Source organism: Tamandua tetradactyla, chromosome 11 (assembly GCF_023851605.1).
Source record: "Tamandua tetradactyla isolate mTamTet1 chromosome 11, mTamTet1.pri, whole genome shotgun sequence".
NCBI lineage: Eukaryota > Metazoa > Chordata > Mammalia > Pilosa > Myrmecophagidae > Tamandua > Tamandua tetradactyla.
The window spans coordinates 73,291,150-73,306,465 of record NC_135337.1 but is presented as its reverse complement, the minus strand read 5'-3'; the positions used below and the strand labels follow the sequence as shown (position 1 = coordinate 73,306,465).

Sequence of the window (15,316 nt, the reverse complement as noted above, 5' to 3'; positions counted from 1 at the left end):
AACCAAATGGATTTGGCCAGGTAGTGAAATATCTGCAGGGCGAGGTCATCCTCTGGTAATGAGAAGATGAAGTAGGTTTTGGATTAAAATAAACTCTCCCCAAACTGCAATACTCTTTGACAGTCATCTAATTTTCCAAAATAAAATTAGTCAAAATTCTTTTAGAATGAATCTTTTTTTTTGCACTTGAAAAATATTCATTCATTTAGTTTAATAACTTCATCAATAAATAAACTAATTATTTATAATCACTTAATGCTCATGTGTCTTCGATGGTTACTTATTTGGTTTAGAACCATGGTGACCACATCTGGATATCTGAAATGAATTTGAAGCATAGAGCTTGCATTCTTTCTTCTAAGCAAATGGGCAGCTCCAGACGATCCTGATTTTATTTATAGCATTTTATTTCCTGAGAGAAGACAGGAAAAGTAAGTCCTAGGCTTTCCCTTTCTTGTCTGGCCCCTCCTAGTCCCCAGAGCTGGCCCAGCTCCTGGGTGAGCACAGAGGAGGTGCTGCTGAGCACAGAGGGGTTTGGATTCATGTCCTAGGCACTCGGAGAAAGTGGTGCAATCAGAAGGGGGATTATGTCATTCCTCGAAGAAATGAATTAAACGGCTTCCTCGTGTGTCTGATTGACAGCAGTACACCGAGAGAAGGAGCATATAAAGCCGAGAGCGGCTGCGTCCAGCCAGGGAGGGAGCTCAGCCAGTGGAAGGCTCTGAGCTTGCTTTTCCACTCCAGCACAATTCTCCTGCTTCAGGACTTGCTCTGGAGCACTGCAATCAGCCCTCACTGCATCTTTTCAATACACCAGGTAAGGATTTTTTTTTTTTTTTAATTTACTAAGCTGTGTCATTGAGCTACAATTTTTTAAAAGTGTTTTTAATTTCTATGAGGGGAGAGGGAAGAAATATAGTAGAGATTTATAATTTAAGGTGGGTGAATGTATCTATGAACACCTTAACAAAAATATTCTTTAAAAAAAGTTTTTTTACTACTTAAAGAACTCATGTGAATTAACTCATTTTAAGCATTTTTGTGCAGTGACCATATTGTCTCCCTTGCACTGTGCCACTCTGAGTGGCTCTTGTTTTTCATGGAATGTGTCTGCCTGCGAGCCATGTAGACACTTATATTTGCAAATGCAGAGTAAGGAGATTGCATATTCAAGTGTTAAGGTGGGGGCTGTGAAAAAGCAATTAGAAACAACATCCCTGAGACCATGAACATAATCAGAGGGATTACAGGGATTCTGATTCTGAACATGGAAAATACCTGAAAAAGTGTTCTGAACATATTTAGTAATTTGTAGTAAGTTCACAAAAAGTGCTACTACTGCATGGAATGTAGTTGTTTGTAAAAGTTTGGGGAGCTCATCTGCCTGTGAAAACTCATGACTCCTACAATGGAAAGTCGTTTGCCAGCAGACATGTGGCTGCGTGCAGCCTGAAGAGCACATGGTGTTTACTCATTTCACTCTCTGTGGAGGTAAATAAATAACTCTCGGTGAGGTTACTTTTTCCTTTGATTATTGATATGACAAGAAATTGAAAAGATTTTTACACAAATTCTGCTGTGGAAAGCCTTTGGAATTCTTTTCCTTTGGAAAAGAGAACCTTATACGAGAAGACAGATGTATGAAATAAAATCTAGGTGCAGTAAGCAAAGGACGTGTGCACACGTGTCTGCATTTGTCTCACACTCGTTGTCGTTGGATGCTGCAAGGCTGCTATACCTGTACGGGCAATTCTGCACAACTTTTCTTCTTTTGTGTTGTAACAATCAGGTGAAATGAGAGAGGGTCATTACTCTCATTTGGCAAATAGTACACCACTGATACTTTCTAATACTTGTACTTTTTTTTTTACGAATCTGCCTCAAGTCAGAGGCAGACAGATGATTTTCTTGACAGCTGAGTAATTTACTCTAAGTTTTAACCTGGAAGGCTGGGTATTTAGAACCTTTAAGCTACTTTTGTGGATGGGCACCCCTTTATCTCGAGCGCCATCACGCACACGTCTAGAGCAGAATGCAGTTACCGGATACACTGGAGAGCAATGAAGCTGTGTCTTCCAGACAGCATGCCACTGGGCAGTCCTGATAGGCACAATAAGAAGCATTCCAGGTGTTCTCCCACTACCGTTTATTTCAAAACCACGCATGTGGTACTTGCTGTGTGCTGGGTACTGGTCTCAGTATGAGGTTTTAGCATTTAACTTGGTCCTTGTTGGAACCCTAACAAAGGGCCTATTACCCCCTTGTGCATGGTCACGGAAGAGCTGTCCAGAGAGCATTCTAGAGAGATGGTATGTGCAGCTTACTTGACTAAGCCTGCTTGCTGGCTATGCTCGATGCTCTCCTGAGCATTTTGCAATTATGGGTTTGCTCATTTATTTCTTGTGTCAGCCTTATGTGATGGTCTCCTTAAGGGGCCCTTTTTATTCTACAGTGAGGGAACAAAGGCCCAGCGAAGGCTGGTGCCCGTGGGCACAGTAGGTGCCCGGCAGAGCTGAGCTGAGCCCAGAGGTCGCAGTGCTGCCTCCTGACGCAGGGTCAGAGCATCCCCTGGTGAGCCCCCCGAGGGGCTCTGTGCAGGCAGCATCACACGGGCCCTCCCGCCTCTGGAAGGGGCTTCGCCCTGCGCCCGTCTCCCCTTCTGAGAGGTCTCTGCCCAGCTCACCAGCTCCCTCCATGGAGGCAGTCTCCTCAGACCTCTTAACACCGGGGGTCAGGAGTGAAGTTGTGAGAGGATTTGACTGGGGACGAGTGTGCCCCTGGAGGACTCCACGTGCTCAGTCAGCAAACGAGGGGCGCCCCGCGAGCCGTGCACTGCACTCGCAGGCTTAGCAGGGATCTGCTCTGGCCCTGCTCCAGTGCCCCTGCGCCGGCCAATTTATCGTCCTCAAGAATGGAAAAACAGGCCTGGAGGACGGCAGGAAGAGGGCAAAAGGAATTGCTGAGCACAATGTTATGTTTTTCATTAAGTATGATGCACAGACTTAACTCTCTATTAACTTTTATACAGTTTAATGCTTATTTTATTTAATTAAGTTATGCATTATGTGTTTTTTTGGGGGGTTGGTGTTTGCACAAAGAATCTTTCACAGATATTTTTTACCAGGATGGATATTTTTAAATTCAGATTTTCTGGGCTTAAATTCCTGGCTACACTATTTATTGGCAAGTTTACTCTGTGCCAGGATTTAAAGTTTCTGCTCCCCCATTTACTCATCTGTGAAGTGGGGTGATAACAGTGGCGACCTCACAGGTCATTGTGAGGATCTGATGCGGATATTTAGGATGCCCTTAGCACAGCTCTGGTCAACAAAGACTTGTCTGAAAAATCCTTTTTTTGGCGTGGGCAGGCTCTGGGAATTGAATCCGAGTCTCTGGCATGGCAGGTGGGAATTAGAAAATTCATTTGAAAAACAAATTTCTCTTCTAGACTTTTAACTTCCCCCCAACCCATTTGATTCTTACTTTTTTGCATAGAACTCTTTGTAAATGGTCATATGATTAAAAGTTGCAGGTGTATATCTCAGTGAGAACTAACAAGTGTCTGGTTTTCCCCCAGGGAACCTTCTCGGAGGCAGGATGCTGGGGAGGCTGGCCCTGCTGGCGCTGCTGGCGCTGTCCAGCTCTCAAGGTGAGCGTTTTCAGAAACTTCTGGCATCTGCAGTGGAGGGTGCAGCTTGGCTCAGAGACAAGAGACCAGCAAAATTATGTTTGTTGGAGTACCTAACTTTTAGAAACTTCTCAAAAGATAGTGTGGGTTTGCTTTTTGAATGTTTGGAATATGAAATGATTTATTTGTACAATTCAGGTATTAGAGAAAAAATACCCCTCCACTCTAAGACACAACATTTGGCTGTGCTTATTTTCAGCTTTTCTACTTATATCATATATACAACACTGCAGGTGTTTGGTGTTTGATAACTTCTTTTTCCCGTGTAAACTAAGTATCAAACATATTTTCCCATGTGATGACTTTCTTCCAACATGAATCTTGATGACTGTATGGTAATTTTTCAAATGGATAAACCTTAATTTTTTAAAGAACATTTTTCCATTTAGATTGTTTCTTTTATTTTCACTGGTATAAATGATGCTACAATGAACATTGCTGGGAATAAATCTTGACTGACATTTGTGATTATATTCTTGGGATAAGTCCCAAAAACAGAATTGCTGAGACAAAGGTTTAAATTATTTTAAGGTTTTGTCATGTATTGGCCAATAGCCCTATTGAATGGTTGTCCGTTCATATTTTATCAGCAACAACGTAGATTTTTTTTTTCTGGTGAGAAAAAAATAGCTGACATCCAGAACAATGTAGATTTTAATGTTTTAATTTGCCAAATAGTAGATGAAAACTTTGCTTCGTTTAAACTTCTCCTTCAGTAGCTTAGTTTGAATTATCTACAGAATTGTTATTGGTGCCATCTGGTCACTTTTCCTGCCGGCAGTGTAGAAGGCAGCTTAAAGCCGGTGGTTTGTGAGGACAGCGCTGGCGCGTCCTGGAAGCACCCGCTGTCTCGGGGTGGTCACAGCACAGTGACGCGAGGTCGTTTTAGCGCTTGGAGACCAGCATTTCTAACTCAGAAAGCTCAGCAAGAAAGCCCTTACCGCTTTCTGGAAATCCGTCGATAGCAGGGGTCCACACCCGTTCTTCTCTAGGACTTTTCCCGGAGCAGTTGTGGGAGGGGGGCTGGCAGTGCAGCTTCAGGTCGGGGCGGAAAGAGCAGGGGGCGGGGGCGGGCTCCGAGGCCTGTGCGCGGCGAGAAGCAGGTCCAGGCCACACGCGCTCCTCCCGCGTTCATGGCTCTTGCCGTGAGAAACGTCACCCCGGGCCATTGGCTGGGCCACGCGGCTCGTTGGGCCACGCCGAGTGCGCGGGCCAGCGGTGGTTCGGTTCACAACGCGCAGCTTCTCGGAGCTCGGGCGCTGGCCTGCGCGGAGGCCGCGCGGAGGCCTGCGCGTAACCCCGGCCCTTCCTCTCGGCAGCCGGCGGCCAGGGTGCGGGCAGCTCCTTCGACCTCTTCAGCCTCAGCAACATCAACCGCAAGACCATCGGGGCCAAGCAGTTCCGCGGGCCCGACCCGTCCGGGCCGGCCTACCGCTTCGTGCGCTTCGACTACATCCCGCCCGTGAGCGCCGCGGCGCTGGGCACGGTCACGGCGCTGATGCGGCAGCAGGAGGGCTTCTTCCTGGCCGCCACGCTGAAGCAGGACCGCAAGTCCCGGGGCACGCTACTGGCCCTGGAGGGCCCGGGCGCCGCGCACAGGCAGTTCGAGGTCGTCTCCGACGGCCCGGCAGACACGCTGGAGCTGGCCTACTGGGCGCGCGGGCAGCGGCACGTCGTGGCCCTGGAGGACGTGGGCCTGGCCGACTCCCAGTGGAAGAATGTCACCGTGCAAGTGGCTGGCGACACCTACAGCCTGTATGTGGGCTGCGACCTCATCGACAGCGTCACCCTGGATGAGCCCTTCTACGAGCACCTGCGGCCGGACAAGAGCCGGATGTATGTGGCCAAGGGGTCCTCCCGGGAGAGCCACTTCAGGGTACGTAGCTGGAGAGTGGTCACCTCCAGGAGAGGCCGGCAAAATAGTGTGCTTCTTAGCACCGTGCCTTGGTGAAGTAGGTGACCTGTCCCTGGGGAAGTGCCACACACATGCACATACATGCACACACATGCACCCACACACACGCACACATGCACACTCTGAGCCAGGAGTCAGCAGAGCAAATGTCACCCCACGCACTTCCTTACCTGAACAGATGGTCACTGATTTCCCCAGGTGGGGCTCTGGTTGGGTGGTCCAGCAGTCAGCCCACCCTGCCAGGCTCTCCAGACAGTTATTTCAGCTGAGCCTGGTATCAGCTCTCATCTGAGTATTAAAGAGAGAACGATTAACAACCCTCTAAGGAAAGGGATATGAACTCTGAGGTAATGGGTCTGTGTTCATTTTTGCTAAAGTGCACTTTGGAGGGGGATATTTCTAGTTAGTACAAATGTAGTAAAAATGTTAGTACATTTTCTTCTCCCAGATGTGTGTGTCTTTGTAATGCATACACATTTAAACTCGGTTGATTAAAAGGCTGAGAGATACTAAACTTGCTATTGAATTAGTCTGTCCCCATCGGGAGGCTCCATTCCACCCAGTGTGAGTGCCCCAACTCCTGTGAAGGGTGCTGGACTGCTCACGGGATGGGAGAGGCTCACATAGACCCACTGTTCACTAGAAACCTCGGCTGGACCCAGGGAAACGTCCACGACATTTAGTCGAGTGCAAGCACACGCCGGTCATCAGAGTCCCCTGAAAAGAAAGAAATGAGCCTAGAATGCCTACCCCGCATGCCATGTCAGTCCCGTGCACGCTTGTCCCTTGGTATGGAGCGCCTCCTTCCAGTGTGTCTTCTCATGTTAAACGCTCATCCTCTGTGTCATGCCTAAAAGTGAATTTCAAAAGTAACATATATTGGGACTAATCAATTATAGACAGATTTCAAAATCATTGCATATAAAACATTGAAGAAAATATTCTACCGTTAAATCACATTTTGTATTTTCAAAATGACAGTTAGCTTGGCATTAAAAGCATATGTCTCTTGCTCCATTGCGTTCTTTGTGTGTTTACAGGGTTTGCTGCAGAATGTTTACTTACTCTTTGAAAATTCCGTGGAAGATATTCTAAGCAAGAAGGGCTGCCAGCAAGGCCAGGAGTGTAAGTCGATTCTGAACAGTGCATTTAATTTCCTACCTTGAACTGAACTTCTGTGGTGTTTGTGTGTGTGTGTGTGTGTGTGTATGTAAACGGATAAAGGTGTGCTAGTGGGGATTTAAATAAAAATCTTTGAATTAAGCACCATTACTGTACTTGAGTGAGTTGCCTATCAACATACACATGTTGAAAGATGAAGATGCTAAATTGTTTGAAGTTTTAATTGTGAATAGATTTTAGTAATCCAAAAAACATTTCCACCTTACAAGCCAAAGAAATGACTAGACTTTTAAATTGATTTAACAGGAGTCTGTATAAGGTAACATCTTACACTTATTTTGTCAGACCTGATTTATAGAAGCTTTTATACTCTTCTTAGTTATTTATGAAAACCTATGCTACTTGGATCATCAGTATATCACTCACATTGTCTGTTAATTATCATTTTGAATTATATGTCCAACCATAATTTGCCAATATTTTTTTGAGAATTTATGAAAGTCACCACCTTAACTGTAATACATCATTTGATATATTGGTTATGCTAGGTACTAAATTTAACTATCCAATAAGCAAAGAAGTTGGAATAATAATTTGTGACTGAGAGATTCCAAAGCAAAAGCTCTTATTTGCCACATGGTTACGATTGTGGGATTCTTTTGTGGTCCTTTCCGGTATAAATTATGAGAAAATTCATTGTTCTTTTATGGGTCCGCATGTCAGGGTTGTGTAAGGTTTTGTGGCTTTAATGCAGACTGTGGCTCTTCCATCTAACAGTCTACTTCAGAGGTGGTAGCTCTTATTCTGATTATTCAGTTCCACTGAGATTCCTGAATATTTTCCATTTCCTTTGCCCTGAGCAAATTACTCCTCAGATTTCTACTTGGCTTCGGCTCTGTCACGAGTTGACTGAGTTTGAAGAACTGCCTCTCTTTCAGTCTAAGGCTCTGTCTCTTTCAATCTGTTTTGGTAAGATTTGAAGTCTAGAGTACTTTGAAGCACAAAGTAGGAAAAGAATTAAAATAGTGTGTCTTGGCCAGACCCTTGCTGGATAAGGGACATTTTTAGTGCTTTATATCACACATGCTCTCAAGTCCAAACTTCTCATTGGCAACAGCTGTGGCAGCTCAGTACCAACTCATTCCTTATCTTCCAGTTCCTGCTAAAACGCCACTCATCGGTCCTTTTGAGTGAAGTCATTGCCCTTTTCTGGGTACAGCCATTACAAATGGTAAAAGCTCTGAGAAGGCTGAGACATTAAACTGACATCAGATTGCAATCCCATAGGGAAAAGTTCAGTCCTACAGCAGAGGGAAAGCAAAAGATCTGCTTATTCATTGCCCTAAGTGCAAGGAGGCCTTGCCGTTATGTAAGTAAAGAAGCTGAAAATGAACTCAAGAAGTTTGCCTTAGTTAGGCTGTCACGTGGAAAACCCATGACAGAGACAAGGAAGGGAGACGTTTAATCATCAGTGTCGAGACAGTGGTGTTGCCCTAACCCAGAGCTAATCCTGACTCTCACCTTGACACTGACATGCCCCGACCTGGTCTGTTATCTCAGAGGATCTGAGAACACTAATGCGCCGTCCTTTTTTGAGTAGCTTGTGCTCTGGGACTTATTTCAAATAGTACGGTGCTCGTCCCTCAGAACCTGGGGCCCAGGGGCTGTACTTGGGGCACCTTTTGTTGTTTTGCAAAAAATTTGTTTGTCTGTTAAATTGCACAAGCATACATACACACATATATGCATGAATATATACAAATACAGTTTTATGAAGAGAAAATACAGCCTTAGAAAGGCTTCTAGTCACAAAAAGTCCCAGATTCATAATTAAATGAGGATGAGATAGGGTCAGATCATCAGGGGCGTAACGGGTCAGCTTTGGAGCTGAAACTAACCTATTACGTCAAATGTAGTTTACAACTTCAGGCAAGGAAGTACAATTTTATTTATTTTTTAATAACATACATTCTAACAAATTTAGCTTCTTTAGGTATTTTCTAAACTTGGAGTTACAAGTCAACAATACTTGGAATTATTAAGAACAAATGTTTTTAAATTACTGGAAACTCTTAGTCCTTGAAAAACAGAATTGCACAAAAATTGAAATTGGTCATCTCAAGATACAGAATAAGTAGAGAATTATGTACTTGTAAACCTTTTCTAAACTTTCCTAATCTAACAATGTGTAACAGTTAACAATGGGTTTGTCTACTCAAAGAACCTAGAATAGCAGTGTCTCTTTTAAGGTCTTTCTTAACAAAGCCTTCGGTTATTTTTCACTGTCAGGTTAGATTTAAAGACATTGGGTCTTTAGAAACAGCTTCTTTGTGAATTGATGCTTGGTAATGACAATTTTTTTTTTTACTGTTAGTTAAAAGATTAGATTATCATTCCAAATGGTGTCAAGTCATTGCTATTTTATAACTGAAAACTTTGGCCAAAACACAGAAGAAAATGCAATATAGTTGGAAGGCTTTGCTAGCAGCTCAACCTGAATTCATGATAGAAGCAGGAGGGAAATGAAGCGGTATACTAATTTTTGCTGAATTATTAGAGAAGAAAAAAAATTAAATAGCCGGGATAAATCAAGGACTTTTTTAAATATAGAAAAGTGAAATACCTGGAGTAGAAGTCACTACAAACACAGTAGACACATACACGTGCATAAGCATACACACACACACACACATCCACACATGTGCACACACATTGCGTGCGCTCTATGTGTGTGTTTGTTTCTTATAGGTTTATGGACTTATAAGCTCATATGTTCCAGGCAAGCCAGAGGCATATTGCAACAAGAGTTTGTGACCAAGTAACACTCTGTGATGGAATGCTTGACAGAATCATAGCATTTTAAACTAATAATTCAATACTGGAAAGTCTGAAAGAAGTAAAAACATTTTAAATTTTGATAATCACCCCAGAGAGGAAACTAGAGTATGAACTGGGAATCAATAAGGTGAGCTCTTTCCTGGGGCCTGCTGACAGGGCTGCTTGATCTGATGATGCCGTCTGTTTCTGGACGTGCCCCAAATCCATGTTATGAATTAATTATCATATCTACATCTGTCCCTTGGACTAGTACTTCAGGCGGTTTGGTACCATTTCTGGGGGGAGTGTCAGTTAGAATTCTCGTGCCGGGAATATCCCCTTCAGGGAACTGACACCTTACCCGAGCAAAGAAGTGGCAGGACCCCAGGCAGAAGGAAAGTGAGGCCTTGAGGAAGCTGGTTACTTGAGTGTGAAGACAGAAGACTTTGTTTCAATTTAGAACAAGTCTCATGAGAAGGGGTATTTCAGGGTGGAAAAGGGGTAAATGTAGAGAGGAGAGAAGTTGTCAGAGCACATGGAGGCTGGGGTTGAGAAAACAGATTTATGGTTGGGCTGACCATAAGAAAGTGTCAGAAAAACAAGAAACCATTAGCTCTCCCTCGGTTTGGGTAGTTACATGGTGCAAATATCAAGCCCACTTCCAAGTGTCTGTGCCTAATGCTCTGTCGCTGCCAGATCCGAGTAGAAACGCTGCTTCACCAGCAAGCTGGGCTTTCATCTCCAAGGAAGGTAGTCGAGTGGCATCGGACAGACCCATCTCAAGGGGCCACCGACCCCTCTTGCCTTTGGAGCAGCTTCAGCTACTCCAAAGGCAGATGACCCTCCTCGCCATTGGGTGCCGATTTAAATGCTCAGGTCCTCTCCTTCTCCACTGTCCCCAGCTGAGGTCAACGCCATCAGCGAGAACACAGAGACGCTGCGCCTCGGCCCGCATGTGGTGGCCGAGTACGGCGGCCAGAGCGCCGAGAAGAGGCCGGAGGTGTGCGAGCGCTCCTGCGAGGAGCTGGGCCACATGCTCAGCGAGCTGTCGGGGCTGCACGTGCTGGTGAACCAGCTCAGCGAGAACCTCGACCAAGTGGTAGGTGCCTGCCGACGCATGGGGCGAGAATGCCCTCTGCCACCCAGCCCTCTGCGCCTTCGGGGTCTAAAATACCCTCGACTGGAAATACTTTGGACTCTGTTTTTAAAGCAGCTCTTAATACGTGCAAGTTTAGGCCAGGCTCTTCGGGGACGGTTGTTCCGTGTGTAGGGGGGTTATAGGGCATTTCTGTGCACATTCATAAGTATCCTGAATAAAATGCGGCCATGGGATAGAAATTCTCCAAAATTAATTCTGTATTTTGTGAATAAATAAAACCAGTAAATAAGATTGAAAATACAGAGGGAGACTCTCTTATGGAAAGGATTTAGTGTGTAAGGAAAAGCTGAAGAGGTTTGAAGATTATAGCCTCTTCTTAAACAGAATAGTTAAGGTTAGTCAGTCAAATTCATTAACTTTCTAATTTCCTGCCTGGTCTGTACGCCAGGGCAATAGGGATTATGTCTGACTTTTTCCTTGACATTAGCATGTAAGATGTGTGCCTTTCCATCCCAGTAGCGGAACCCATTAAATGAATATGTAAAGGCATGGAGCTCTCACAAATATGCGTCAATTAGATGCTTAGGAATGTGTGGAGTCGAGGAAAGCTGGCTCAGGGTGTCCCGTTGTCATCTCTGTGATGTGGACATGCTAGCAGATGATTTTGCACAGATGTGGTCACTTCAGCCTTTAGTAAGCTCTCCGTTTCTCCAGGCAGGTTGCTATGCACAGCTAGTAGTTTCTACTGAGCTTAGGAGGAGTATTCTTTACAGATTAACATTTCTTTACATCCACAAATGGCCTGCTTATACTTTAAATGCTTAACTTTTCAGTCAAATGACAACCAGTTTCTCTGGGAGCTCATTGGTGGCCGTCCTAAGACAAAGAATATGTCAGCGTGTTGGCAGGATGGTCGATTCTTTGCAGACAATGAAACCTGGATAGTGGACAGCTGTACTACCTGCACCTGCAAGGTGAGAGGCCAAAGACCTTTCTCTCCTCTCCCATGGCACGAAAGAAGGGCACACACTCCTCTTTCACCACTAATTAACACTACCTGGGGTAGCTTAGTCATCTGAAAACTGGCAGTGTTCATTTACTAAATGTGACACATGTTTCGACATGTAAGGAAACCCTGAGGATGGTTGATGGATGTAGAAGCAGCAGTGGACAGAATCCAAATCCATCTCTTTCCTTGTGCAAAGAGAAACCCAAATCAAAAGGGGTGGAGTGACCTGGCCAGTGTCACCCATGGGTGACGAGAGACAGAGTTGGACTTCCCCATCGTCCATAGCCAGGTGTGATTCTGTTAGGACACTGAAGCTCAGAAAAAACATTGGAGAAATGCACAAAAGCCATTTTAGAAAGTGTGCTTTCTTCTTATTTAATGTTACTCAATTTCTGTTGATGCTGACCGTCAAACCAAACAATACATGGTTACATTGTGCATCTGTTCGTCCTTTCTGGGAGCCGCAGTTTGTGGAAGGTGTTTGTTGTATTGTCCTTAGATTGGAAAAAGGAAGGACACAGGTGTACAGAGCCATTTTGGATGCACTTCTTTATATTAGGCTCTGAGCACAAATGAAAGAAGAGATGGCTAGAATGTCTTCTGTTTATACTAGATAACATCTGAGGGTAATAAAAACATAGCAATTCCACTGGCCCTGTACAAGCGCTTATACTAATGTTTCAAAAAGTTTGTTTCTAAAATGCATGTCATATGAATATCTTTCTTTATTTACAGAAATTTAAAACTGTTTGCCACCAAATAACTTGCCCACCCGTGACTTGTGCCAACCCATCCTTTGTTGAGGGTGAATGTTGTCCTTCCTGCTTCCACGGTAAGTGTCCTTAGCAACGTGAAGGGGAGTGCTGCATTTTTTTAGTGATTTCTTTTATCCATCCATCCATCCATCTGTCCCTCTACCTATCTACTACTTTGGCACAGAAAATGAGACTTAGGCCAGGGTGTCCAAACAGATGAGAAACTAAAGAAGCAGGAGAATATTTTGCTCCCCGGGTTGCCCACTGATGTTGCTGACTAACCTCCAGCAAGGAGTTTGCAGTCCTGGGGGCTGAGACATGGGAAGGGCTCTGTGTGGTCATGTCTCTTCACAGCTAAGGAAACTGAGCCCCCGTGAGGCTGCGACTTGCCCAAGATTAGAAAGATGGACAGATGAAAGATGACAGGTAGATCGATAGATACCCAAGGAACCCTGCATTGCTGGCTCAGAGTAAATCTTTGATATAAATACAGACCACTGAGTCAGAGACCACAACTTAAATTTATGACTATCTTAATACTAAAGCAATCATTATAAACACATCCTGTGGAAAAAAGATAAGAGCATAAAACCAGCAGGAACACAACACCATTACCAGAGTAGTCATAGGAGTAAGCGCCAAGCGACAGAAACCGAGATTCAGGAGGAAAGGGAATCTGTGCTTTCATTCACGGACTTCCCGGCATGCTGTGGAAACCCGGTGTATTTGGAAGGACGGAATTGGCTCCCAGGTGCAGGTAACTGACAGACACCTGAGGTCAGCCTCCAGATCTCTGCTTGCACTCTGCACCTGCTGCCTCTCCGCTGCCCAGGCAGCTGCAGAGCCTTCCCATCGCTGTGCCTTTGCACACACATTTTCTCACCCTTCACCCTCCACTCGTCAGAAACCACATCACTTGTCCACCGCTGTTCCCGGGCCGTCACTGCCCGGAACACTCCTGGGTTCTCCTCCCCTCCCTCCCCCGTGGACTCCCTCAGTATTTTGTGTCTCTCTCACAACACGGTCTTTTTGCCTTTTTAAGCATTATTCTGCCTCCGCGAACCTGTGCGCCTTCAGTGCAGGCTCTGGGTGTCGCCGGCCTCCCCAGGCTGCGCCTCATCCAGCAGAATTGAGCCAGATTGCTTGGGTCATAGTGTATTTGCTCCAAGAGTTCCTGGCTTGCTCTTGCTCTGTTTTTCATCTCTGTGTTCCCGGTGTGGATGCTTAGGGACTGAGGGTCAGGGCCGGGCCGTCTTTTGTCTCCCAGTGCTCCTGGGGGCTGGGCTTCAGGGACTGTTCCCTCCAGGTTTATTCCTCCAGACGCTGAATCTAGTGGCGACCCCCTTCCGTTCTCCGGCCAGGGGAAGGGTCCAGGGCTGGGGAACCCATCACCTCCTGCTGGCGGTCCCACACCGTGAGACATGCTGTGTACACTTGATCACTGGGGGTAGAGAGAATGCATTTGGAGTCACATGCTGAGGCTCATTCACTCTATGACTCTGAGCAAACTGTGATTTCTGTGTCAGATCCATTACATGTAAAATGCAGAATAATTATACCCCATACACAGGGCTACTTTGGTGTTGAAAAAACAACGCAATGTATGTGAAAGTGTCTGACATATTAAGTGCTTAGTAAATGTTCATAAAATCGAATTGTTCTTTGGGTAGAATAAAATCATCGTCGTGATAATCCAAGGACCACCAGATTAGAGGGAGAAGTTTTATGCTACTAAGAGCAAAACAGCACAGATAATGGTACCCTTGACTACTCTTTTTTCCCCTCTTTCTGCAACATTGAATCCTGGAAGATTTGTATGGTGGGTTCTTTACTGAATATGATACTAGGACAAATAGGACTTGTTTTAGTTTGTAAGCTGCTGGAATGCAATTCACCAGAAATGGAATGGTTTTTAGAAAGGGGATTTATCAAGTTGCAAGTTCACAGTTCAAAGGCCGTGAAAGTATCCACATGAGGCACCAACAAGAGGTTACCTTCACTCAGGAAAGGCTGATGCTGCTGGGAACGCCTCTGGCAGCTGGGAAGGCACATGGTGATGTCTGCCCCACTTTCTCTCCTCATTTCATAGGGCTTCCCCGGGGGGCCTTTTCTTTCCACCTCTCCCAAGATCACTGGCAATGTGAGGTCTGTCAGCTCTGAGCTTTTTCCAAAATGGTTTCCTCCTAAAGGCCCCAGTGAGCAACCCCACCTCGAATGGGTGGAGACACATCTCCATGGAGACCAGCAAATCAAAGTTACCACCACAATTGGGTGGGTCACATCTCCATGGAAACAATCAAAAAGCTCCCATCCGGCAATACTGGCTTTTCTGGGGTCCATAATAGCTTCAAAGGGGCACAGTATCTTTTACTGACTATCAGAATGACCCTCGCACTAGGGCAGCCACCATCCTTTATGGGCTGTAATTGCCTATGAAGGACTTTGTAGGAAGCTGCCTTTCTATTTCATTTTTACCAACTTAAATTATTTGGGGCTACAAATATTTCATGATCATCTATCTATAAATCAGCAAGAGATGATTAAAATGGAAATAAATTACATCTTAACTTTAATAAAGTGTCACGTAAACACAATTTAGCACATTCTTTTGTATAATCTTTTTTTAAAATATATTAAACGACTCCCCTGGTCACAGATGGGGCTAAAATCTCCTCAATACCCAGGAACCGGATGCTGCTGTCTCTGGCCTCACAGCGCACAGCATGGCCGGTCCCTGAGCGGAAGCACGCGTGTACACTGATTGTCCCCTTTCTACACCTGGAGGTCGGACGCCCTCTCAGGTGTGGGCTCCAGGAGCCTGGACCTGCGCGTGGACCTGCCTCTGCGTTGGGAGGCGGTGCCGTCGCTGGAGGCGCCCCTCGCCTGGCTGCCTCCATGCCTGGGAGGTGAC

At 45.3% G+C, this 15,316-nt stretch overlaps 1 protein-coding gene across 1 annotated transcript in view; it reads left to right on the top strand.

Moving 5' to 3' along the window:
- Positions 1-348: 348 nt before the first annotated feature.
- Positions 349-15,316, top strand: part of THBS2 (thrombospondin 2) — a 32,720-nt gene continuing 17,752 nt past the window's right edge. Inside the window, exons 1-7 of the mRNA XM_077120880.1 lie at positions 349-817; positions 3,578-3,649; positions 5,008-5,564; positions 6,644-6,728; positions 10,445-10,641; positions 11,475-11,615; positions 12,386-12,482. Coding sequence (XP_076976995.1) covers positions 3,598-3,649; positions 5,008-5,564; positions 6,644-6,728; positions 10,445-10,641; positions 11,475-11,615; positions 12,386-12,482 — 1,129 coding nt within the window. The 5' untranslated portion in view covers positions 349-817; positions 3,578-3,597. The remainder of the gene's footprint in view (positions 818-3,577; positions 3,650-5,007; positions 5,565-6,643; positions 6,729-10,444; positions 10,642-11,474; positions 11,616-12,385; positions 12,483-15,316) is intronic.